General features: G+C 42.7%; 1 protein-coding gene across 1 annotated transcript; it reads left to right on the forward strand.

The window, feature by feature from the left end:
• Positions 1-537: 537 nt before the first annotated feature.
• On the forward strand, positions 538-9,158 carry FAM199X (family with sequence similarity 199, X-linked). The gene is made up of 6 exons (XM_033137483.1): positions 538-927; positions 3,929-4,148; positions 4,414-4,563; positions 5,106-5,267; positions 6,899-7,159; positions 8,803-9,158. The coding sequence occupies exons 1-6, from the start codon at positions 725-727 to the stop codon at positions 8,971-8,973; spliced, it is 1,167 nt and encodes a 388-aa protein (XP_032993374.1). The 5' UTR covers positions 538-724; the 3' UTR covers positions 8,974-9,158.
• Positions 9,159-27,706: the final 18,548 nt, after the last annotated feature.

Here is a 27,706-nt window from a genome sequence, read left to right on the forward strand (position 1 = left end):
AGCTCTTTGAATGCAAAGATTTCTGGCAAGGTGATTGCGCTGTATGCCGCTTCTCCGGTTCCAGGCAAGTCAATCCCCTTCACCGCAGGGTTACCCAGCGCATCATGAGCCATTTTATTATAATCCCGATTGACACCCAGTAACTGGTGTGCTGAATCTCTAAATCACCCCTGCGAACCAGGAGAGATAATTTGCTTCACCTGTTTGCTATAGCCTGCAGCTAGAAAAGACCGAGGCTAGTAGCCCCCTGTTGGCAACGAGGAATTAAGGATTCACGGCTCTAAATTTGCAGCAATCCAGTACTGCAAATACTCTCGAGGAAACTATGCTCTTTCCGTCCTCGCGCTATTTTTTAAAGCTCCAGTTTCCACCCCCACCGGAGCTGGCCGCACCCCTGCCATTGCCCGTCTCCACTGCAGGGGGCGCTGCAGGGAGGGAGACGGAGACGGGCTTTCTTCTTTTTCTCCCCTTTCCCCCCCCCACCTTCTTAGGCAGGCGCGCTTTCAGCGTATCGCCTTGCGGCTCAGGGAACCGGAAGCTGGCGATAGAGGCTTCCGATCCGAGCGGCCGCTGGATCGCTGACAGGAGGCTCCGTTTGGAAGCCGGCAGTAATCGCGGAGGAGAATCGCTTTCCCGTTATGGCGGCTCGGCTGAGCCTTCCCGTCCGCAGGGCCAGCGGGCGCCTGAGGAACGCGTAGGCCACTCCGCCTCCGCCGCCTTGGCCATGGCCGGCGAGGAGCCGCAGAAGTTCCTGGCCCCCGACGAGCCCAGCGCCCTCCTCTTCTCCGCGCCGCCCCGCGCACACGGTCCTGGCGGCGGCCTCGGCCTGTGCGATGAGGGGTCCGCCTGCCTGGACGTCAGCGACTTCGGCTGCCACCTCTCGTCCTGCCACCGCACGGATCCCCTGCGCCGCCTCCACGCCCACAGGCGAGAACGGGGGTGGGAAGGTGGGGAGGGTCTCCAGGTGGTCTCGTGGGCCCGCGATGGAACGTCGGCCCCGTCCCCCGCCTCCCTTGCAGGGTTGTTGTGGAGGCTGGGAAGAAATTGAATGGGAGAGCCATGGGGGTTCAAAGGGACCCCAAAGGGCCGTCCACGTGGGTGTGAGGTGCTGGAAACCCCCGAATAGTTTCTTTCTCTCCCTCCCCCCCCCCACTTTTAAAACCCTCTTAACTGCGTGGGAAGCTGTGGGGGAAAGTTAGATGTTTCCTTGTGGGAAGCCCGAATGCCTATTTCCTATCTCGAGGAATGAATCGAGGGGTTATTTTTTCATATCTTCTTCTGCTTCAACATCTAAACGTCCTCCATAATAATAATAATAATAATAATAATAGAAGTAGTAGTAGTAAAAAAAAAAAAATTCTGTAGTATTTAATAATGCAACATTTTCAGTAGAAGCCACTATTTTTGTTTTTGTTTTTAATGATTTCCTATTGGGAAGAATGAAGGTAGGAGAATTCTCTCCATCGGGTATTTAAATCCTGCGACTGCAAGGCACCCCAGAAGTCTCAGATCGACACAAACTAATGGCGAGAGGTGGTGGTGGTGGGGAATTGGATGCGGGAGCAGTGCCTGGTTTCTGAGAACTTTTAGGGGTGGGGGATGTGGCAGACGGTTGCAACAATGGGAGCATGGTTAAGAGAGCCAGGGTGGGGCATCCTGCCCCTGCTCAGTCTTTGTGAAGCTGGAAGGGGAGGGAACACACCTGGGGCATGCTGCTTGGCTAGCCTACCTCACAGAGTTGTTGTTGCTGCTGCTGCTGCTGCTGTGGAGGATGGAATGTGTGGGGTTGGGAGAAGCGTGCACACTGCCTTTAGCTCTTTGGAGGAAAGTAGGAAATTCTAATGTAAGAGCCTGGCTGGGATGGTACCAGTTGCATCCGCATTGGACATTGAAAAGCACATGGTGTTTGGGTGCAAGGAGGCTAAAAAGACTGCTGGAGGTGAGGGGACTGTATGGGCTTTAAAAAAAGTTTTATTAATAAAACTAAGGAGAGAAGGGACTAAATACTAACATAATGGCTTCAATACATTGATGTTGAGGCTGAGTAGAAGTTAGGTAGGTTTGCCACTTCTTTTTTTAATCACCTGCTTGGCATGCAGAAAATTAATAGGCAGAGCCATTCCCATTGCTGATATACCGGTATCTGCAAGGGAAAGTGTCACTTGTTCAATTTTTTATTTGAAGTATTGCTGTTCAGGGCACAGGAGCAGGGCCAGAAGAGAAGATGGCAACCCTTGCAGTGGGTAGAGATGGCAGCTTCTTTTCTAGCAGGGCTCCTGTGACTTTAACATATTCCCACGGAAGCCTTTTACACTGTTAATATTTGCACACTAAGCAAGTTTCTGTGCCATTAATATGTTTCCTGACAAGCAGAAATTTAAAAAGTTCATTTCTTTTTTTTGTAGCAGAGTGAATCCTGCCCTGTCTTGTATCTGCCTGTCATGTAGGTACAGAACCCCTGATAGAGAAAATAAACAATGGTAAACAAAGGTTCATGGAGGTCATAGAAATCAGTGGGACATTATTCCTTGCTTTTTTGCCTGTTGGATCCCCGAAGCAGTTTGAAACACACAATTTGCAAGATAAATACTTATAACAACAAAGCATTATATAATACTGTACTCAGGAATTTGCTTGGAGGGGGGTTGTTCTTGGTTTTTTTGTATCTTTATTTTAGGTCTGATTATGATTTATGTGGAAATTTTTCAATTTGGTCATGTACTTTTGATGTTTTATTTATTGTTTATGACTACTTTTCTTTGTAGTTGAGCTTTTTCCCATTCTGCATGCTGCCATGAGCATGGTTTGAATTATGGAAAGGTGCATACAAACAAAACGATGTATGAATGTAAAAAAATTCAATTTACAGTTACTTACACATCTGGATGCAGCAGCATATTGAGACCTAAAGTTTTGTCTGTGAAGTTCATTTGAAAAAGAGCTGCATTTACTTGTTTTCTGAAGCCCAGAAAGCTGCTAAGCTTGTGGACTTCTGATGGGATAATGGAGTTTATAGATGGGGTTTTGTTGTTGTTCAGTCGTTCAGTCGTGTCCGACTCTTCGTGACCCCATGGACCAGAGCACGCCAGGCACGCCTATCCTTCACTCATCTTGCAGTTTGGCCAAACTCATGTTAGTAGCTTCGAGAACACTGTCCAGCCATCTCATCCTCTGTCGTCCCCTTCTCCTTGTGCCCTCCATCTTTCCCAACATCAGGGTCTTTTCTAGGGAGTCTTCTCTTCTCATGAGGTAGCCAAAGTACTGGAGCCTCAACTTCAGGATCTGTCCTTCTAGTGAGCACTCAGGGCTGATTTCTTTGAGAATGGATAGGTTTGATCTTCTTGCAGTCCATGGGACTCTCAAGAGTCTCCTCCAGCACCATAATTCAAAAGCATCAATTCTTCGGCGATCAGCCTTCTTTATGGTCCAGCTCTCACTTCCGTACATTACTACTGGGAAAACCATAGCTTTAACTATACAGACCTTTGTCGGCAAGGTGATGTCTTTGCTTTTTAAGATGCTGTCTAGGTTTGTCATTGCTTTTCTCCCAAGAAGCAGGCGTCTTCTAATTTCGTGACTGCTGTCACCATCTGCAGTGATAGATGGGGTACCATTGCTTAATAAATATTAACTAGAGGTCTAACTTAGGGCTTATTTTGTCATCCTTCGAGGCCGTTGTCTGGCTCACTGTGAACTGAACATGAACAATCCCTAATCTGCCATGTACCCTTTGTTGCCTCATAACTGGTACATATTTTGAATGGCTGCTTACTGCATGTTATTGTGCACTTAAGGTCTTAAGCAGATACCTGTCAACAGCTGTTCATCCTAGTGCTTACGTTAGCTGGCTTTTAATTCCAAGTAAGCTAGCAACATTGAATGTTACTGAAATACTGAGGTCAAATGTGACTGCCATTCTGTTTTGCAGGTGGAACTTGACTTCATGTGGCACTAGTGTAGCCAGCTCTGAATGCAGTGAAGAACTGTTTTCGTCTGTCTCTGTCGGTGACCAGGATGACTGCTTCTCACTTTTGGATGATCAAGACTTGACATCTTTTGATTTGTTCCCAGAGGGTAGTGTCTGCAGCGATGTCTCTTCTTCCATTAGTACATATTGGGACTGGTCGGACAGTGAATTTGAATGGCAGGTAAAAATACTTTTATAGGGTGTCCCATGCATTAATAAACTGCCATGGTCTGTATAACAACATTGAAAGCCCTGTGTTTCCAGCTAGAAAGTAGGCATAAGCCAATGCTACTTTTCAGAACACAGTTGGCTTCCATGTAGTTGTGTTTAGGACTGAAGCCTTAATTTTCCATATTTAATTCTAGTGTTTTAGTTTGTTGCTAAACGTTGGACTGCATTGCTTCATTCTGAAATTGATTGGCTATATGTATTTTTATGTCTGTAAGTTGCCTGGCAGTGACATTGCAAGTGGAAGTGATGTGCTTTCTGACATCATACCCAGTATACCAAGCTCTCCCTGCATGCTTCCAAAAAAGAAAAACAAGCACAGGAATCTTGATGAGCTTCCATGGAGTGCAATGACTAACGATGAACAGGTAAAACCTTTTTGCATTTGGGAGACACAGGAGGCAGCATGCTAATAAACAATTTTTTAAGGGCTAAATTATTCATAGCAGATAGAACTCTGGTTTGTAACAGTAAGTGCTAATTCCCTTAATTATATAGAGGAGGTTAATTTCTCAAGTTTTATTTTCCTGTGGTGTTATTCAAGGTATCTTGAATTGTGAAAGCGCTGACATTTATACCCTGCCTACATCTAATACAAATGTTATTAAAGCATTCCGAAGGCCATCCATAATAGACTAAATAGAGGATAAAGAAGAAGAAAAAAAGGATAAAGCATAACTAGCAGACAGCAACTGGTAGGAAAGGATTGAGGAGGACAGACAGTGAGGCTTGGCTTGTTGTCTAATGAGAGCAGAGATGATGCTACCCAAATTTCTCTGAAAAGGGCAATCCAAAGGCAGGAGGCTACAACCAAGAAATCCCTGTCCTCCTCTCAACACATCTCCCTCTGAATGTGAAATTCTCAGTGAGCATCATTGGTAACTAAATACCTGTTTCACTGTTTTTTTAGGTGGAATATATTGAATATCTGAGTCGTAAAGTCAGCATGGAGATGGGGCTTCGAGAGCAGCTTGACATCATTAAAATTATTGATCCCACAGCTCAGATTTCTCCTACAGACAATGAGTTTATTATCGAACTAAATTGCCTCACTGATGAAAAGCTGAAACAGGTATGTGAAACTGAGCTTGAGATTCTTTTTAAACCAACTGTTTGTCTTATTCTGTTATGCGTGATCTTGCTGCATACTTCTATAAACAGTAACAATTAGTTGTTAATTTAAGGGCAACTGAAAGACTTATTGCATTTTATTTTGGAATGAGCTCTCATAAGGTAGAGCCCTGTTTGTTGGGCCCCTCAAGAGTAAGAATACATACTTCTACAATTGTGTCACGGTTGTTCCATCCCTTCCGCTGTCCATCAGATTTCTTTTGTTACTCATTTGTGTTTACTTGAAAACATTTCCACGATACCTTACTTAATAAAGAGATACTTATTGAAGGTAGTGGCCTTTGGATATCCATGTCTATTAGCATACTCTCTGGAAATGGGGATCCTTGAATATCCTGGTCCCAGGCTACTTAGGGCTTTAAAGTATATTGAAAACCAGGAAAAGTCATTGGCGTTGGTCTACTCTTGGGTTTTCATTTCTTTCTGCAGCAGAGTTCCTTTTACAGAAAAGCTTTCCTGCATCTTTTACTTCTTTACAGCAGCAGCAGCAGCAGCTCTTAGTGAAATTCCCATTACAGGAATAAGCACCATTTGATTCTGTTTCTCAAGAGTCCTTATTATTTACAAAACTTTACACTGGTCATTTAATAAAGAAAACAAATAAAGCAACATAATCTTTTTATCTTTCAGCTATCCGGCCAGAGACCTAATACTGATTCCTTCACATACTCATTTACACTAACCCAGATTTAGTCACAAAAAAAAAAAAAAAACTTCCAGTAGCACCGTAGAGACCAACTAAGTTTGTTCTTGGTATCGGCTTTCGTGTGCATGCACACTTCTTGAAGAAAGTGTGCATGCACACAAAAGCTCATACCAAGAACAAACTTAGTTGGTCTCTACGGTGCTACTGGAAGGAATTTTTTATTTTATTTTGTTTTGACTATGGCAGACCAACATGGCTACCTACCTGTAACCAGATTTAGTTGAACTGTTGCTGGGGAAATTTTCTGTTGCCTAGCAACCTGTTCAAGACCATTTTCAAAAGTTTCTTCTAGAATATTTCAACAATTGGACCTGGTAAAGCACCTATGTGTCTAGTAGGGTTCCCCATGTAGTTGCTTTAAAACCAACTGAAGTTTCTGAACAATCTTCATATAGTGTCATGTGGACCATACAACAATAATTCAGGTCCCATTTGCAGTAGATATTCAAAGCAGTATCATACCACTTTAAACAGTCATGCCTTTTCCCCAAAGAATCCTGGGAACTGTGGGGTGTTGTTTTTTAAGGGTGCCGAGAATTATTAGGGGATTCCTGTTCTCCTCATAGAGCTGCAATTCCCAGACTTTCTTGGGGAGAGGGATTGGTTGCTTAACCACCTAGGAATTTTAGTTCTGTGAGGGGAACAGGAGTTTTCCTAATAATTCTCAGCACCCTTAACTAACTACAGTGCTCAGGATTCTTTGGGCAGAAGCCATGATTACGGTAAATTGGTGTAATAGTGCTTTGGATGTTATTGTGTGGATGTGGCCTCAGTCTTTTGAAAGCCAGGTGTATCCAAGTGCTTGCCATTTTGACTCTTTGCTTTACTTTTGACTTCTTTCTTGACTTCTTTCTTTGTGTGTTTAGGTCAGAAATTATATCAAGGAGCATGGCCCCCGGCAGCGGTCTGCAAGGGAGAACTGGAAGCGAAGCAGCTACAGTTGTGGGAGTGCCAGTGGAGTGAGCGGTGCCAGCGCCAGCAGCAGCAGCGCCAGCATGGTCAGCTCAGCGAGCAGTAGCGGTTCCAGCATTGGCAACTCTGGCTCAAACTCCAGCGCCAACATGAGCCGGGCTCACAGCGACAGCAACTTATCTGCAAGTGCTGCAGAGCGAATCAGGGATTCAAAAGTAAAGCTTCAGATTCAGATGGACTTAAAAAAAACTTATTAATATACTTTGAATCATTACAGTTAAAATGTAAATGCACTTACATGTTGCAAAAGCTTGATGAGTTACTTTTTGAGGATTCCAGAGGAAAGGGTAGCCCACCTTTCCTGTAGGTAATTTGCAGCTTAATGAGCTCTAGCGCTCTTTTATTTTGCCATCAGATTTGAATGTATGGAATAAGAGCTAAAATAACTTAAACAAAGAAGTTCAATATTTGTCAGCATTGTGGACGATTGAAATTTGAAAGATTAGCATTTTCAGTATAGCACCATCAATTTCAATTATTCATATTTTTTCAGGAAAGCCATAGGATACTCCTGACCCCAAAGGGAAACTAGCTATTAACTTTGGATTGTAGTCAAAGAAAATGTCATTAAGATTTCTCTTTAGTTTTCTTTTTAAAATTTTATATCTATACAATCAAAGGTGAAGGAAAGCAGCCATTCCCAAGTCCAGTCACGTTTTGAACCAAAGAAAATAATGAATATGGTCTTACATTGTTGTTAAATTTATAACTCCAAAAAAGAAATTGTTGGTTTTTTGGATTTATATTCCACCCTTCCTCCTCAAGATGACCAGGGCAGCAAACAGATATACAACTCAAAAATAAAAATCAAAAAAATCAAAGCAAAAACATTCTAAAACAGTTTAAAACATTATGAAACCAGTTACAGTTACATTCTTCCACCCCATGATTAGAGGGTTTCCAGAAACAATATTCTTCAGCCACCAAATGTCTGGGCAAACAGGAATGTTTCCTGAATTCCTCCTGAAAATTAATAAAGGTAGAGACAAATGTGCCTCACAAGGGTGGCATTCCAAACATAGAAAAACATAGGACCACATGGTACTCTACAAATTAAGACGAACTCACAAATTAGCTGACGAAGGCGCTCATACCGAAACAGGGCCCTGTCCTGGGTTCTTTTTCTCAATCGACTCTCGACTCCGGCTCTACACACAAAACGACCCTTTTGAATACTTTTTAATACGGACTTACATTTGTTGTTAACTTAAACCTCTTATGTTCTACACTGTAACGAATTATACTGTTGTGACTTTAAAGCTGCTTTTCTGTTAGAATTTACAAGCCTGTAATTCTTACCAGAATATATACGTTTATTTGACTGCAACTCACCAGTAGGATTTATTCCTAGCATTGAAATTTCTGGCCAGAGCTCTTGGTGTACTTTTTTCGGGAGGATAGAGTTGGCATATCACTGTGGGTGGAGCCTTCCAGCACCATCAGATTATTGCCATATGTAGCTGAAGTTTACGAGGCATGTAGAAGAGGGTTCCTCTCTTCCTCTTCCATTCCAGTATCTTCGTTAAAAGATGCTTACCTGAAAATACTAGATTAGTTTTTGGCTGTATATACAACATCTGTTTAAAGCACATCTCCCCACCCTAGTTGGAACTGTAGTTCAGAGCTATGATGCTCAGTATCCTTAGCAAACTACAGTTCCCAGAATTCTTAGGGAGGGGTGCTTTAAATGTATTGTGTGTACGAATTCCTAGTTAAATACGTGTCTTGTTTTACAGTGGTGTGTACAGTTTTGTGTAGAGACTGGGATTGACTTTGGCCATTTCCTTTATTTTGACAGAAACGTTCTAAACAGCGCAAGCTTCAGCAAAAGGCTCTGCGCAAGAGACAGCTGAAAGAGCAACGGCAGGCACGAAAGGAGAGACTGAGTGGTTTGTTCCTTAACGAAGAGGTTCTTTCTTTAAAAGTCACTGAGGATGACCATGAAAGAGATGTGGATGTCTTGATGTGACGGGTGATTTTTTTTTTTTAATTAAAAAAAATCAGTGTTCTTTCTAAGCCTTAAGCCTATTATCTTGTTTACATATACTTTTACCAAAATTTTGATTGGAGCTGGGACTAGTTAGCCTGTGTCCCTCATCTATAGTTTAAAAGCAAAAAAAAAGGCATGTGATAAGAGATTAAGAGGATACTTAAGAAAAAGAAACTAAGGCTAATTTATTTTGCTTTCAAATATATGTGAGTACTCTACTGAAAAGTTTGCATTTCATTTGTAATTCCGCCTTAACCTGATAGATATAATATTTGTTCTTTGGGTAAGAGTATTTCCCCCTCTACCCGCTTTTTGGCCTGAATGGCTTAATGTTATTTTCTTTAAAAAAACAAAACAAAAAACTGCAACTCCATTAATAGTTACTGGGTGACATGTTCTGCCAGTGGATGTGGCAGGATTGCCCTTTCTTCTCCCCCTGTGCCCTCTCTTTCTGCTCTGAAGGATCCCTCAGTTTTTGCAGAGCAGATTTGGGGAGTGTTGGGGAGGGCTGCAAGGGCAAGTCCTGTTTGCACAAGCAAGACACTACAGTTGGACGTCGCACATTTTTGTTCCTAATGCAATCATATCAAGGCTTTAAGGCTACATAAAATCATTTTTAGATTTATTGAAATAATAATTATTATTTATTAAATTTTTATTTTGCCCTATGCCCATAGAACTTAGGGCGGTTCGCAACATAAGATTACAATAAAAAGTATACATAATAAAAACAAAAACAAAGAAAACCCAATAATCCCCCCATGACTTCATTTACTGCAGGGACTGGGGAACCTTTTAAGCCAAATGCATCCCATGAGTAATGTATACGTGGCCCACAAGGGACTATTAAACCTGCGTTTCTGCTTGCCAGGGAATGCAAAACCAGGCAGGCAGAAAGTGCTTGCAAGTGCCTGTTAGGCCATGAAATATGGCTACATATAGCCGGGTGGGTCACTCATGGTGTGCAGGCCTGATGTGGTGTTACAAAGCAATAGGACAATCTGGTGAAGGAAACTCCTAGAAATAAATTCACATTTCCTCCCTCTAGATGCATGTGTCTATATGTTCCAAATCACTGTAGTGTCATGTGCCTTAAAATTTATTTGAGACCTTTTCTTTAAAGTGAAAGTTTTGAGGAGAACATTGCAAAATTGAAATAAAGCAGATCACATTTTGCTGATGTCCTGCATTCTTTTAAAAAGATAATAATGTTTTACTCTCAAAGCGCTGTTCAGCTTTTTTTGGGAAAAGGCAACGGTTGAGAGATTTCCATCCTGACCTTTAAGTTTTTGCATAAAACCATGTTTCTTTATTCGGTTTAATGGTTAAAGTGATCTCATTTGGTTAATATTTATGAGTGGTTTCATGACATTATTTGCTATAACAGAGTTAAGCAGGTGTGTTTAAAAGACCCATTGCACATCTTCATTAGTACTGCCTCTACATTGTTTAGCTTTCATAGTGCAAATATGTGGGAGATGCACTAAACTCAGCGTTGTGTGCATCCTCCGATAGCAGCTAGGAAGCACCTTCCATTTCAGACTAGCCTCTGTTTATTTCACTTGAAGTGTTACGAACTGGTTAGTGTAAGCTACTGTTTGTCTAAAGATTCTAACTCAAAGGTTGGTTTCTGATCTTGGCTCTTGCTCTTTTGCATAAACCATGGTTAAAAGCAACCGTAGTTCCCAACTCAGGTGAAAGTGCATGTGTCTGGTTAGCTTAAAACTGAAGTGGATATTACTGATCTCTGTACGGCCACACAGAATAAAGAGATAGAAGTGGGGAGCCGGTTCATGCATGTAATGCTAAGCTGTAGTTTAATGTTTCTGAATCACATCTAACTTTTAGGAACAGATTATACTGTGGGTGAATTTCAAGTAGTTACATCAAGTTGGACGTTCACTAGATAAAGGGATTTCTAGTTTAAAAGCGGTTCTTAATGATGTGATACTCCTGGCTCTAATTCTAAAAAATTTCTACTAAAGTCTTGTTTCATTAGGCAATCACACACAACACACACACACACACACACACACACACCTCCCTCCCCCAAAGCAGGAAACATTTGTTTTGAAGTAACTCATAGCTCACAGGTGAAACACTTTGGAGTAAATGGGATAAGACCACAGCCTAAAACTCAGCATTATGATAAAATTTTTGAGGGTTTGATCCATTTTGCCTCCCTCCTAGATCTTGATTTTTGTAGCTGAATGGTTGTATAACACTTTATAGTTTCCCTTTATTGAGCACATAATGTACTGCATTTAAGGTGGTTCTCTGTCTAAACTGAACATGCTGGTCACTCAGTGAACATCCATTTTGAATTAAACTAGCATTATAAGTGAAAAATGGAGCTACAGTTGAGCCCCCACTCCATTTATACACACTTTTTATAGAATGGAAGCAAGTTGGGGGATCTGCTTGGTAGACTTTTGTCTGGGGCCTATTTGTCTTGAATGCATATATAATTTAACAAGTGCAAATACACAATTTGCCTTCTTTGGAATTGCTGATCTCACAAAGCTTAGAAGGAGCACTGAAAACTTGATTGGAAAAAGTTGTTCTCTTAGCCTAATAAGAAGATCTGTTTTACATCTTGTTCTTGCATCTGCATTGGTTTCATTTTCTGCTAGAAATGTTTTGACTGAAACAAAGCAGTGACAATTGTGTAAAGCAGGATATAGGATGCTATACCCTGGTTCTGTTCAAAATGCTCGCTGAAGTTGGCGATCTCAACATTTAAGACGAACTTGTGGCTCGCAGTAAGTTTTTATTTTCTTTTTCTGTATGTTGGTCAGAGAAAACCATAGAGAATTTCTCACACAAATATTACATCAGATTGTATATATGACTTGAAAACCCCTTAAGGCTGGTGTACAGTACTTGTAGAAAATCTTATAGGACATTAGCCAAATTTCTTACTAATGCTGAAATAAAAGGACCTGTTAGTGCTCATATTTTCCCCACCCCCTTGGCACACCTGCCTTCTAAATATTAGCATGCTATTGACTCTTTCTTTCTTTTTGCAAACAGGTTTTCCCAGTAGATCAGATTCTCATGACTTATCTGGAAACCCTAACTTGTGGGTGACTAGCCTGTGGCCCTCCATATGTTGTTGGGCTGCAACTCCGCTCATCCCTCAGGCTGATGGGAGGTGAACTCCAACCACATCTGGTGGATATGCACAGTTTAGCCACTTCAACATGTTCTATCTTGGATCAGTAGTTTTATACTCCCTGTGTCTTGCAGATTATTTTGGATTATTATTTGTCATGTTGGTCAAAATCAGTGCAGCAGGGGGCAATTAACATTATAACCTGAGCTGTTATCAGATCATGTGCATCTTACTGGATCAGAATGCATGGGGGGGAGGGAGATTAGAGAGATGCAGGGAGCATCAAATATGTTCTGAAACGTGGTTGAGAGTTGCTTCGTAAGGGCCAATGGCATTGGCATTCTGAGGATGTGTGCTTCATAACCAAAGCAAAGAAGATGTTTACCTTTGGCAATATACTTCAGATGGTCTTAAATACAAATAGATATATTAAATCTGGACTATTTTCCAGGTTCTCTGCAAAAGTGTATTGTATGCTGAAATGCACATGTACATACAACTGTTTGCTGTACATTCTGTATCTACTCACTATGATGTTTGTGGAAAACTGTTTTTTCTTTCTTTTTTGATGTTGTGAAGGTTTTTCCCAATAGGGTGCTCTTTTACTTTTCTCCCCCTTAAGCCCTTAATTGTACTTTAAATTAGTGGATATGATAGTTTGGAATAACATTAAAAAGAAACCTAATAATGCAACTACATGTGTTCAATGTCATACCTGGTTTGCTCCTACAGATAAATGGATTATTTATGTGTACTATACAGTCATTGCATATGGTGCTTTACAGAGTGAGTCAGGAAACACAGATAGATCCCTGTTCTCAAGAAGCTTACAACCTGATTCCTATCAAGTCAGACCACTGACTTATCAAGTTCAGTATCATCATGGACTGGTAGCAGCTTTACAGGGTTTCTGCAGCGCTCTTCCTATTGTCTTTAATTGCAAAACCCTTTCCCAGGGGGAGGGACTGGTGGAAATGACAGCATTGGTGTGTCAGCATGGGTCCTCCCAAGGTCCTCAGCCTTGCCCAACAGCACCAACCACTTAATGCTGCCAGAAGGAATTTTTAAAAATGTGCTGTACAGTACTGTTAAGTTTTCGTCTTAATTTGCATGTAAGCACCTTTGGTTTCCACTAGAGGGCATGCTGCAACCACACAAATAGTAAGCCCTTGGTTTGAAAAGCAAAAGTTATTGCTATGTATCAAGTACAGTACCGGTAAGTGCAGATGAAAAAATTCTGGAATGCAAAACCACTCAGAGCAGAATTTTAGACATATAAAAAGGTGCTTGCCTGCTCACTTTCTCCACGAGAATGTTGAAGGTAAAGTAAATCAGTTTACATTAACTGATGATAAAATGTTTATGTGATGGCTTGTGCACATGTGCACCCCCCCACCTGCCCTGGACATGCTTGTGTGGACCATCCTTTAGATATCAAATGCTATGTGTATTAGCATAAGGATCCTTGGAAGATGATACTGGGCAGCTTCTGTAAGTGAAGGCTAAAGGGTGTTTTCAAATACGTTCTAGCAAAATGAGAGCATGCTCCAGTGGCGGAGGAAGCTTCTGTGCCACCCGGGGTGACGTGCGGAGGCACCCCCCTGGGGGCGGGGCATCATGGCGTCATGACGCATATCGGGACGGGCTGCCCATGCGTGGAAATGCTGCGCATACACAGTCCATCAGCCCAGCGCTGCTGCTGCCGCGATGACCGGTTGGGCCACCGGTTGGGCAGTGGCTTGTGGGCTGCCCTGTCCGTGCTGCTTTATGGCCGGGGTAGCCCCACTAGCTGCCACTTGCTCGGCGGTTCGCTCGGTCGCCGTGGGAGCAGCAGCGCTGACTTGGATGCACTGTGCATGCCCGGAATTTCCAGGCATGTGCAGTGCATCCCGCCTGGCGCTGCTGCTCCCACGGCGACCATGGGAGCTGCCAGGCATGTGGTGGCTCATGGGGCTGCCCAGCTGTCTGGAGCAGCACGGACAGGGTGCCGGGTGGCGGGAGGGGCCTCCAAGTGCCACCCCCCCTCCCCTGGAACCCAGGGCAGAGCGTCCCCTATGCCTCGCCCTTCCTGTGCCACTGGCATGCTCTACTGGTGGCATCTAATGTGCCAAATGTGAAGTCTGAGAGACAACATAACTAGATCTGGAAGCTATTTAGGTCAGCACCCTGCCTGATAAGTCTCCAGTAGCTCCTGTCTTAAGAACAGTTCCCAAACTCACTGCACCCACTGGACCGCTTACAAATTGGTTACTGATTTTTATTATTACAGTGGTACCTCAGGTTAAAGACGCTTCAGGTTACAAATTCCGCTAACCCAGAAATAACGCTTCAGGTTAAGAACTTTGCTTCAGGATAAGAACAGAAATCGTGCCCTGGTGGTGCAGTGGCAGCGGGAGGTCCTGTTAGCTAAAGTGGTGCTTCAGGTTAAGAACAGTTTCAGGTTAAGAACGGACCTCCAGAACGAATTAAGTTCTTAACCCGAGGTACCACTGTATTATTATTTGCCTGTTGTAGCAATTGTAATGCACTGTGCTCAATGGCTCATGGTTTTTAATTGTATTTTTGAGTATTACGTTTTTTATTTATTGTATTTTGAACGCCAAAGAATAAAAATTGTAATACAGTGTATAAGATAACAAGAGGCAATACAAATACAATTAACAATCAATATGGATGTTTAATGTGGACATGTCGTGGATCACCTGAATGAAGCTTTTGGACCACAGACCACAGTTTGGGAACCCATTTCTAAAGATAGAGCACCACCTTAGTTTCCCAATACTTTCTTAAATACAGGTATGGTAAAAGTAAAGGGACCCCTGTCCATTAGGTCCAGTCGTGTCCAACTCTGGGGTTGCGGTGCTCATCTTGCGTTACTGGCCGAGGGAGCCAGTGTACAGCTTCCGGGTCATGTGGGCAGCATGACAGCCACTTCTGGCGAACCAGAGCAGCACACGGAAACACTATTTACCTTCCCGCCGGAGCGGTACCTATTTATCTACTTGCACTTTTGACATGCTTTTGAACTGCTAGGTGGGCAGGAGCAAGGGCTGAGCAATGGGAGCTCACCCCGTCGCGGGGATTCGAACCACCGACCTTCTGATCAGCAATCCCTAGGCTCTGGTTTAACCCACTGTGCCACCCGTGTCCCTTCAGGTACGACAGCCTAAAAGAGGCACAGTGAAACATTAGAGAAGGGGGCAAGGGAAGAATATGTCATCATTTCAATTACACATGTTTTGGCTGAGTTGCAATAAGAGCCAAGGATTAGGCACTAGGTTAGCATCTACCAAATTATTGACCCCCTTGGGGTTGATGGGACACTGCAGGAGTTGAATAAGGACATGAAGTAGTTACTCTGCCACTGAAATTCAGCCCTTCAAAGGACGAGGGAGAATGATCAGTGGATATAGGAAGCTATCATAAACCAGGTCTCCACCTGTCTCAGTAGTGTCTACTCTGGGGCTGTTTTATGCACATGGCTTCCTGCAGAGAATCCTGGAAACCGTAGTTTGCACAGAACACAGCTATAATCCCAGCACCCACAACAATCCCCAGACTTCTTTGGGGGGGGGGGTGAGTCACGTGCTTTAACTGTATGCAGCCTTGGAGTAGCTTCCCAGTGTTTTGGGCAGCGGTCTTTCCTGCCATTTGCTGCCTCATCCTAATTGGAGATGCCAGGGATTGAACCTGAGACCTATTTTCCATGCAAAGCATGCACATGAATACTGGCTCTCTCAGTTGGACAAACCCATGTTTAGATGTGTACATCCACCTACCTTAATGGCTTAAAGAATTGGTGCCGGTTGCATCTTGGGAAGAGAGAGAATTGTGTAGCCACTATCACCAAGAAGACCCATTGCCACATTCAACTGCCCACGGTAGAGCTGCAAGCACCTTCCCCCAAGATCTCATGGACAGATCTTTAAGGGAGAAGACACTCTCCTTTAGGTATCCAAACCTCAAGGACTTTATAAGCCAACATAAGAACCCTGAATTTGTCTCAGTAGCCGATTGGCAGTCAGCACGATCTTTTCAAAACTGATGTACTGTGTAATTCTTAGGACAAATCCACTTCCTTCTTTCCAAACTGGTAGATCGGGGGGGGGGGGGACACCAGTTGAAAGGAACCAGCTGCATTTTGTCCAGCTGCAAAACAGTCGATCATAATGCCCTAGAACAAATCCACTCACTGACCGATAAAACTATTTGCAGACTGATAAAATGAGTAATTAATGGTGCTGAATACCTTGTTGGTGCATGTATTAAAATTCTGAAATATATCTGTCTGCCTGGAAATCACAGTTAATGCAATTCCATATAATGCTTGAATTCATTTATATATTTGCACAACATGCTACCAGATAAAAAGTGCCAAAATGTGTATAAGGAGGTCATCACTTGAGCTTAATTGCACACAAATTTCCGGCAGACTCTGATGTTTCAGACCAACAACAACAGCCCGAGAGCGAGAATTAATGCATTAGCCCATAAATGGAGAGCTTCTACTTGCATGACAAGGGCCACATCGTCTCTAAAGGAGCTTAGTAACATTGATTTGTGATTAATCATTTTACTTAATGACTCATCTGTGATCACAGTGCAAGGAAAATGTCATGTTTGCTTAGTTGCATTAAGTCCATTTATTTTACGTGCATCCAGAGAATTGCCTATGCTGGACTGTGAATATGCTTTGGCGATACAGTTGTGAGAAGATGGATGTTGGTGTGTTTGTTAATGTGGATATTGGACACCCTACCTCTTCTTTCCAATGTGCCTTCCATTGTCCAACTGTAATCACATGGTACAGACCAATGTAACGCTGCTGGTCTCTTCTCTGTAGTTAACTGAATGGGAATGGGTTATAAGCTTGCATCTGTTTAATGCCAGCCCTACCGTTTGGCAGAGAGAAGCAAGCAATTCTTTCTGCAGATGCTGGGGAAAGTGGTGGTGGGTAATCCCCCTGGCTGTTCCTCCTGAGTTTTTTTAGTCATCCCCTTCTGTTATAGGATAGTTCACTCCTAAACTAGCCTGCTGCTTCAGGTGCAGAAGAGGATGCTATCCCATGGAAGGGGGAGGAGGAGCACCACCTTGTTCTTCACCTTAGGAAGCAAAATGTCCTGGGCCGGCCCCATGTGCATCCCTTTACTTCATCGTGGTTTAGTATGAATGCGTGTACCAGTGCTAGCCATGGTTAAGTTCGACCAGAGAAGGGGCAGGGCATGCATGCTAGAGAAGAAGGAGGGAGAAGTCTGCAGGTCTCTTTTGAGGAGCACTTAATTGTTACTAAGAGTGAGTTCTTCCATCTGCTGTTAAGTATGCACATTCCTCAGAGATTCTGCAGCAGCTTTCTACAGAGCTTGGCATAGAACTGGACTCGGTTTGCATCTCTATCACATGATTTCATGCACAGAAATTTATCTTTTTATGATCTAATTCTGTGGTTCCCAGTTAGGGATCCGGGGACCCCTGGGGGTCCGTGGAATGCACCCTGGGGGTCTGCAGCACCATCCCCTGCTGGGGGACTCGCTTATCTTGTTAATTGTACAGTGCAAGCCTTCCATGGACCATCCCACCCACTGCTTGCGACCAATGCATGCTTGCTTGCATATGCAGTTACAGGTGGGTAGCCGTGTTGGTCTGCCATAGTCAAAACAAAATCGAAAATTCTTTCTAGTAGCACCTTAGAGACCAACTGAGTTTGTTCCTGGTATGAGCTTTCGTGTGCATGCACACTTCTTCAGATACACTGAAACAGAAGTCACCAGATCCTTAAATATAGTGGGGGAGTGGGGAGGGGTATTACTCAGAAGGGTGGTGGGAATGGGTGATAGGCTGATAAGTGTGGAAAACCTGTTGACGACTCTAAACGGCTGCAATTAGTCTTGCAGGGAAGGGGTGAGATGGCTAAAGATGGCTTTGTTATGTATAATGAGATAAGAATCCAATGTCTTTGTTCAAACCAGGTTTCTCCATGGTTTTAAGTTTGGTGATTAGTTGCAATTCAGCCACTTCTCTTTCCAGTCTATTTCTGAAATTTCTTTGTATCTGAAGAAGTGTGCATGCACACGAAAGCTCATACCAGGAACAAACTCAGTTGGTCTCTAAGGTGCTACTAGAAAGAATTTTCGATTTTGTTTTGCATATGCAGTTATTTTTACATACAGAAGTGTGTTGGCTGTCAAGGAGGAAAATATTGAAGCGATTCTTTGAGTTACGTGATGAAGTTTGACTTTTTCCTGAAAATTTCCATGTGATCAGTTGAACGACTTTGTGTGGTTGTGTATGGTAGCCTACTTAGCAGATGTTTTCACATACTTGAAGACTCTCAACACAAGCCTTCAAGGTAGTGATGTGAATATTTTCTATGCTGAAGATAAGATTGGGGCAGTGATTAAAAAAATATGGTTATGGGCAAGCTGAGTAGAAGGTGGAAGCCTCACTAACATCCCAGTGCTGGAGACCACTGAAAAGAATTGTTATCAGAAGTAAAACATTACAGCACTGAGCACCTGTGTGATGTAGCAACTTGCTTCAGAGAAAATTCCCCTGCACCAAATCCTGAAAACTCATGGATAAGGAATCCTTTTGAATATGGTGATGTACAACTAACAACTCTGTTTGTGGAAGAGCACGAGGCACTTGTTGATGTAACTTGTGATGGTTCATTGAAATCATTTTTCAAAGAATGTGGATGGGACCAATTCTGGGTGAAGGTTTTCGCTGATTATAAGCAATGATGGGAGTATTGCAGAGTTGGAGGAGACCCCAGGGTTCCCCTGGTCCAATCCCCTGCAATGCCGCAATCTCAACTGGATCACATATGACAGATGACCATTCAACATCTGCTTAAGTACCTCCGAGAAAGGGGAGTCCACTACCTCCTGTGGGAGACTGTTCCACTATTGAACAGCTGCTTTGCTCAGCAGCTGTTATATAATAGGCAACTGCTTAACTGCTCACAATGAAAAAAATAGTAGCTGGAGATGAAAGGGGAGGGGCTACATAAATTAAATGAGTGCTGAATATTTAAGATATCAGAACAAGTCTGGCTCTCAGCAGTCAGCAGAGTTGACTGGGATTAGCAATGGGTGAACCTGTTGGTTTTGGTTTCTATCAGTTCATTTTTCCAGTCTTGAGTTCAGTTCTCCACATTAGTTTGCAATTTTTTGGTTTTTTTTTTAAATAACAAGTTCTCGTGAAAATTCACTAGCTTTTCAACATGGCTCTCTTTATACATGCAGTTGTATGCAATATGGCATGATTTTTGCAATAGAATGTATATAATGCATAATATGCATTTTTGCAATTTATTATCCCTATTTGCATTTTATGCCCATTACCCTGCTTTGTATACATTACTTCGCTGGAGAACTGTGTTGCAAAATTCAGAGAAGTGCAAGTTTCAAAGGACGGCTATGTTTCAGTTCGTGCATTGTTTCAGAAAGTGTCTATTAGATAGTCTCTTTTAAATGCAGACTGAATAAAATTACCCATCGCATCTCTGTGATACTTCAATTTCTACTGTACTCTTTACATCAGTGATAGCCAAACTTGGCCCTGCAGCTGTTTTGGGACTACAGCTCCCATCATCCCTAGCTAACAGGACCAGGGGTCAGGGATGGCAAACACTGGATATCTCCCTATAAATAACTAACTCTCTCCCTTAAAAAGGCAAATATCCTTAGCAGCAGCATATAAAAGATCAAATGGACTATAAAAAGATCTTTGCCAGATGCTGAAATGACACTGGGCAATGGGCATGGAACTCTTGTAAGTGTCCTTAAAGAGAACACATCACAGTCATGGCATGGTCACTGCTCCCAGGTGCCTTGGATGATGGAGAAATCTATGGAAGGCCCATAGATCACAAACTGCTTTGATTTAAAAAAATCAAAACCAGTACATTCTATTGAGCCTGGAAACAGACTTGGACCCGGGGCAGCTGACAATGTGTTAACTGATTATACCAATAAGTGTCTCATCAGCAATCAAACAGCGGTATTCTAAATCAACTGCTGTTTCGAAACCAGCCTTCACCAACCTGGTGCTATCCAAATGTTTTGGACTACTACAATCTGGCAGGGACTCATGCTAGTTGTAGTCCAAAACAACTGGGGAGCAGGCGGTTGTTGAAGACTGATCCAAACAATCTTCAAAGGCAGCCCCATGCACAACTTATTAAGGTAAAGGTAAAAGTACCCCTGATCGCTAGGCCCAGTAGCGGACAACTCTGGGGTTGCGGTGCTCATCTCGCTTTACTGGCGGAGGGAGCTGGTGTACAGCTTCCGGGGCATGTGGCCAGCATGACTAAGCCGCTTCTGGCAAACCAGAGCAGTGCACGGAAACACTGTTTACCTTACCGCCGGAGAGGTACCTATTTACTTGCACTTTGACGTGTTTTTGAACTGCTAGGTTGGCAATAGCAGGGACCGAGCAACAGGAGCTCACCCCATTGCGGGGATTCGAACCGCCGACCTTCCGATTGGCAAGCCCTAGGCTCAGTGGTTTAGACCACAGTGCCACCCGCGTCTCTGTACAACTTATTACAGCTGTCTAACAATGCATGCATGGTTTCAATACACATTCCCCATCCAACTTGTCCCTTTGCTCTAGATTAAAATGTCTTTAAGCAACAGCTCCCATTTTAAGCCATTAACAATTATACCTTAAAAAAAATAAGTTTGGTATTTATTTTTTTTGGCTAAGTTGGCTTTGGCACATACTTGTAAAAACAAAACAAAACAATGAACAGTTTAGTTCTCCATGTCCTGCTGAAGCTTTTTCTTGGGGGAAAAATTCTAAATATTTTGTTTTTCCTTCCTGAGTGGATGCTGATCCAAGGAATTTTGAGCAACAGTAATCTCTTAACAATTCAAACCAATAACATGAGACTTTACAGTTGCTTACAGCAACGTATGTAGCGAACATGATTGCAGCAATTTAGAAGACAATGTAGTAATCTGAAATTCCTTGAGTTGTTAGATACTAATGCTTTTTTTTGCTATAGCATCAGTTTGGCTTCTAGCTAGGAGGTGAAGGACAAAGAGACGTACCATTTTTATTTGCTTCCCCCTAAATGGAAGGTTTTCAGGGGGTGGGAAATGACAATGTGTAATTTTAACTTTGTTTGTTTAAGTTAGTAAAATCTGTCTTGTAAATGTCTAGCTTCCAATACAAGGGGTTTCTTTGAAGATTAAGCATTACTGTTTATATTTCACCTTATATCACAAGCCTAAGCTTAGCATGGAACATTGTTCTTCTGAGAGAAGGAATGTCATGAAAAAGAAACAGTGGTCAGGCGTGTCCTGCGATATTTTGCTCTCTGGTGAGAATTCCCACCCTACATACTGAATCTTCCCTAACTAGCATTTGAACACACAGCACCCACTACTGAATATGAAACAGGGATATTAGATACTTCTGTTATAAATAGAAGGAGAAATTACCATAATCTGCATGTTTGTTTGAGGTCAGGAACGGAAACCATGCAGGTGGATATGAATGGTATTTGCTATCACTGGGTCCCCCCCCCCAGTCTGCAACTGTTATGCAAATAATTACATTATTTTTTGAATTGTTTTTGACATTTCCCTTCCATTGAAATACATCAAGTAATTAATTATGATAATTAAAGCATAGTGAGATAAATAGCATAGGTTTCAGCATAAACCGAACTGTGGCATAATGGAAACAGAGATTGCAATGGACACAGCATGGGATGGAAATTGATGCCTCATATCCCTAATTTGAAGGCAGCAGGCTCGCTTAGTAGGTGTAGAGCAGGTAAGCTCAGGGTATTCAGGTGGGATGGTGAAGGACTGCAGACACTCATTGCAGAATCTGGTTCAAGATAACCTTAATATACTGGAGAACTGGGCCCAAACTAACAAAAAGAATTACAATAGTAGTACAGGGGAAAAGGATCTATGGGTCTTAGTAGACCACAAGCTTAACAGGAGTCAACAGTATAATGCAGCAGTAAAAAATGTGATGATATTCTAGGCTGCAGTGTCCCAATCAAGGTAAGTAATAGTTCTGCTCTATTCTGCTTTGATCGTACCCCACCTGGAGTCCTGTGTCCTGTGGGACCTGCATTTATTGTCAAAATGCTGTACAAAATACATGAACTTGCACCTAATATATGCCAGGCATATATATGCATGGCATAGTCCCAACTCTGCTGACATGTGATGAAGAGAATGCTTGCAGCGAAGGGGCACTTAAACACCTTTCCTGCTTGTTGATCTCCTGTCCTCCAAAAGCCCCCTCCCAGGGCTATTCGCTTTGCTCAGCCAAGCTCCTTTCAACCTGGAGAGGAAAACATGTAGCAGTAAGATTCATTTGTGAGCAGAAACAGCAACCTAAGTAATTACAGATATTCACCCACCAACAGAGCCGCCCTTAAAAAGGTAAAGGTAAAGGTAAAGGTAAAGGTAAAGGACCACTGACAGTTAAGTCAAGTTACAGACGACTCGGGTTGTGGTGCTCATCTCGCTTTACAGGCTGAGGGAGCCAGCGTTTGACCACAGAAAGTATTCCCGGGTCATGTGGCCAGCATGACTAGGCCACTTCTGGCGCAACGGAACACTGAAACCAGAGCAGGGCACAGAAACGCTGTTTACCTTCCCGCCGGAGCGGTACCTATTTATTTACTTGCACTTTTGGGTATGCTTTTGAACTGCTAGGTTCCTTCTACTTCTTTACATTTCCAACACAAATCCAATTCCACATGATACATCTTAGCCAATCTACTCGGGGTTATATACCATTTTTGAATCATTTTCATATAGTTCTCTTTCAATGTGTATCATGCAGTGAATTTGAAATCATTCTTCCAAAACTTCTCCCAGAGGTTTAATGCTATATTGCAGGGATGTCCAACCGGTTGACTGCGATTGACAGTTTGACTCCCTGCTGCTAGCGGTCAATCATGGGCTCATTTTCCTTTGTGGGGGAAGAAGAGCATCCGCCCCCGCCCCCTCACTCTGTGCTTCTTTTGCGTACAATCACAAAGTCGGAAGAGGGAGTTATCGCTGCCAGTTTTTGCACTCAGCGATTTTTTTGTGCTAGAAAAAGTGCTAGAAGTATGGTGCCCCCCCTAAAAAGTTGGGCATCCCTGCTATATTGTATCCTATATCCATTGCCCATTGATGCTTTAAACAGCTCATCTTTTGTTTCCCATTCCAATAATAATTTGTACATTTTGGACAATCATTTTTCCTTATTCAGCAATAGCTCTTTTTCAGACTGTGAGTTTTGGTCCAAAAAAACATTTTTCTTATCTAATTTAAGCATATCATATAATTGATGGTACTGTAACCAATCAGTAGCTGGTTCCTTACTTCTTCCATTGGTTTCAATCTGAGTTCATTCCCTGAAAAGTCCAACAAATCCTTATAAGTCGCCCTCCATCTATCCATATTTATTCTCTTAATTGTAATTGCTTCAATAGGTGATAACCATAGGGGTGTTTTTCTTTCCAACAATTTTTTATGTTTCTCCCAGACGCTATAGAAATTTCTCTTAATAACATGGTTCATGAAACTGTTATATATTTTAGCTTTCCCATACCAAAGGCATGCATGCCAGCCAAACTTCATATCATAGCCTTCCAGATCTAAAATATGTGCATCCTCCAATATAATCCATTCCCTTAACCAACACAAACAAGACACCTCATAATACAATTGTAGGTCTGGCAGGGGAAAGCCATCTCTTACTTTTGTATCAGTCAGAATGCCAGACAAATTTAGAAACATCCTTTTCCCCAGGGGTCAGCAAACTTACCCGGCCTCAGGTCGGTTCCTCCAACGCTGATTGCGCGGTGGGCCGGAGGGCGGGGGAGTGCGCAGCCATATGTGTGGGCCCTCTTTTTTCCGGTGCACTTCTGGCGCGGCGATGGAAATAGCTTGTGAGCATGTGCAAGTGTCATTTCTGGCATACTTCTGGTGTGGCGCAGCACCGGAAATAGCTTGTGTGCATGTGCACAGGCCTCCGCAAACCTGGAAGTGCGCCAGAAATGATGCTTGTGCATGTGCGCAAGCTATTTCTGTTGCTGCGCCGACCCGGAGATGGGCAGCCATGCCACGCCGCGCCAGTAAGAGCGGGGGCGGGGGGTGACGGGGGTTGTTGGGGGCCATATAATTGGCTCGCTTGGGCCGTATCCGGCCCGCGGGCCTTAGTTTGGCATCCCCTGCTTTTTCCATTTGTTGAGGCAACTTGGTTTATCAACAGTCAGGATCGACTGGAGTATGAACAACATTTTAGGGAGCATATTAATTTTAATAGCTGAAATTCTACCTAACAGGGAGAGCTTCATCCTTCCCCAAATCTCTAGCTCCTTTTTAATCTCTTTCCACAGTTTAATATAATTATCCTGGAATAGGTTAAGGTTTCTCACTTGTCACTGTATTTCACTTTCTTAACTATTTTTAGGCCAATTTCCGTTTCCAAAATCTTTTTGGAAATTTCCATCGCACAAGCATAAATCTTTGAACTAATTTACATAGCACATGTAGGGTAGAGATAGACACAAACCATATAATTATTTTTTCTAAGTGTTTGTTGAAATTTTGTGGTGGTTATATCTTTACCTGCAGCCTTATTGTATTTTCCCAATATGTTGTTATTGGTATACTTCAGTGGTAGCTGCTGCATTTACAACCATTTCTAGAATCCTACTTCCGTCATTCTTGCCTATTGGGCAAGCTTTTATATACGGTGGTTGAAAGTGGTAATTAGGCTAAAGATGTTCCTGGCACTAGGGTGAAATCTGAATCCTGGCTGCAGAGTGCTACATAAAAGCTAAGTTGTAGAAATTGTCCTCGAATTACCGCTGTTTTTTATCTTCATTAATTTGCTTTGTCCGAATAAAATGGACTTGACAGCACGATTGTCTGACAAGAGCTGAAAAGCAGCATTTGCTGTAAGTAATTTAAATTGAACTCTATTACCATTTACGGATTTATTCTGTTTAGAATCGATAAGAAGGAGATGGGGGTGGGTGGGTGAGAAGAACCACTAGCTTTCAAGCTAATGCCAATCATTTTTGGTTCAGTAGCTCTTTATATCCTATTTGCCCGCCCCCCCTCCACCTAAATTTAGTAATTTGTCATCTGGGGAGAGAGACAAGACTGAAGTTCCATCTAACAGATTCTGATGGAAGTCTCTGTATATTTTCAATTAAAAACAAAGGCTGGAATCGAAAGGGCCACTGTGTGACTTGATCTGCAATGTGCCCAAGGGGACTTTATGGCCATGGTCCGTGAACAGCACAGCAGCTCCCCATGTTACACAGGAACCCACTTTTTGAAACGTGTAGAACTCTTGAAAGCAAATTGGAAGTTGGCAGGAGGGTCAAAGAGGACAAGTCGAAGATACCACTGGGCCTGCCTAAGCCTCCAGGTTGTGTGCCTCATGTAGCTCTTTTTTGATCCCACCACCTATGAAGGCCCTGGACTGGTATCAAAGTAACTTGGAAAGAAAGGCGTCCTGAGCAGACTGGGGACTCAGCTACATTAGCAAAGAAACAGTGATTTGAACGTGCTATGAACACCCAACACCAGATGGTGCCAGAGAGCAGGAAATTTTAAAACATGATTTTCCATAGATATTTTCCCCCTTTTGTTATAAATAGGGTTGCTGTACATCCAGAATTTCTCAGACTTAGCTGGGGTTTGGCTGTCTGAAACAGTGTCCAGGTGGAAACTGCTGAAATTTCCGGGAAAATCTGGATGTATGGTAGCCCATGTCAGAAGTGTAGAAATTGGCAGTAATTTTCATTAAGAATAGCTCAAAACTTAAAAAAAGAAAAAGAATTTGCAAAAAAGCTCAAAAACTTTGGCAAAAAAGTTTTGTTTCCCAGATTTTCACTTTTTTATATTTCAGCCCTAGTTATAAGGATCTAATTTCTGACTTATTTATAGCAATCCCCCCCCCCCCCCGTGTCTAGATCCACCCTGGGCAACAGAGGTGGGAAAGGGAAAGATGGAAACGGACAAGTAGATGTTTAGAACTTATTATGTTCTTATGAAAGATGCTGTTATTAGGCCGTGGGGTGGTGATGCAAATATTGGAGTTATTCCCAATAACAGTTAAATCTATGCTTAGCTTCTGTACTAGGTATCCAAAAGTATTCTGATGGAAATTATATGCTGTGGTTATAAGCAGATACTTGAATGCTAAGCCAGTGGGATTCTTACTGATGACAGCACGATTAGCAATAGCTCAACAATGGAATAACCACGCTGAAATACCCCTGAACATATGGGAAACTAATATCTGGGATACAGCAATGTCTGAGTGTCCCACCAGACACAGGAGGGCAATTGAAGGCATAACAAAGAGAGACACCATCCAAGAAATGTGGACCCATTCCTTTAACCGTGTTAATGACCAAAACCAAGATCTTGTTATACCAAACACTCAGTCTTCTCAGTGGAGAGGTTACGTTAACTGATAGATTTGAACACTGAATGTGTGAGCTTAAGTCTAAAGTCAATGGATAGAACAAACACCATTAGATGTACTGTTGGATAAGTGTTTAATGGTTCTTGCATTTGTATTTGTTGAAAAAACAGTAAATATTTGTGAGGTTTTTTTAAAAAAAAGTTTGGTGAGAGCTACTGTATTCAAAAAAGGAAAAGGAAAAGAAAAAAAAACTCTGGCAGGGAGATATGACAGAGCAAATAAATTAATCCCTTGGTCAGCTGTGAAGTATCTTTGGTCTTCTGGACGTTGCTGGATTGCAACTCTTAGACTCAAAGAATTGTATACTGTAGTTGGGAGGGACCAGGGCTTTTTTCAGCTGGAACTTGCCAGAACTGAGTTCTGGCACCTCTCACCATTGCCATTCTAAGTGAATGAGGGAGGTGTTCATGGTGAGTTCCAGCAACTCTTTTTCTAGAAAAAATAGCACTGAGTACAACTCCCTGCAGTGAAGGCATCTTGTGCCCAACATGGGGCTCCAACCCACAACCTTGAGATAAAGAGTCTCACGCTCTGTCGACCCATCATCCTTAGTCATTGGCCATGTTGCTAGTGCTGATCGGAGTTTGAGTCCAGCAACATCTATAGGACCTAAGGTATTATTCAGAGGCATCATGGGTAGCACAGAGCCATCATAGTAGCCATTGGTTGCCTTTCCCACTATGGAGTTAGAGAATCCCCTCCTTAAAACCATCTAAGCTTGTGGTGATGGCCACATTCTGTGGCAGTCAGTTCAATGGTTTAATTAAACTGTTCCTCAGGGGGCACCTGAGGCACAGTTCAGATGTAATGAGAAAGCAAGGGGTCCCGCTGTATGAACAGGCCACTTCTAATTCATAACGCAACAGCTCGCTCACCACCAGTGATCCCCAGAAACTGGCATTCAGAGGTACAACATAGCTCCCAGGGAAAGTAGCCATTGATCGTGTTATCGTCCGTGATTTTGTCTAAACCTCTTTTAAAGCAATGGAAGCAGCTGGCCACCTGCTTCTTGTAGGATCCTCCCCATACCTGCCTATTGGATTGGGGTAGCCTTGCCACAACAACCATCCATTATACTCCTAAATCCATAGTAGGCAGTACTACTAACTGGGTTGGTCCCACTTT

Source organism: Lacerta agilis, chromosome Z, assembly GCF_009819535.1.
Source record: "Lacerta agilis isolate rLacAgi1 chromosome Z, rLacAgi1.pri, whole genome shotgun sequence".
NCBI lineage: Eukaryota > Metazoa > Chordata > Lepidosauria > Squamata > Lacertidae > Lacerta > Lacerta agilis.

What these genes read in the sequence shown, in the direction of transcription:
- FAM199X (XM_033137483.1), top strand. Translation starts at nt 725, where the DNA reads ATGGCCGGCGAGGAGCCGCAGAAGTTCCTGGCCCCCGACGAGCCCAGC. An exon ending in ACAGTGAATTTGAATGGCAG is followed by an intron (nt 4,149 to 4,413) that starts GTAAAAATACTT and finishes TATGTCTGTAAG; the next exon opens with TTGCCTGGCAGTGACATTGC. An exon ending in CAATGACTAACGATGAACAG is followed by an intron (nt 4,564 to 5,105) that starts GTAAAACCTTTT and finishes CTGTTTTTTTAG; the next exon opens with GTGGAATATATTGAATATCT.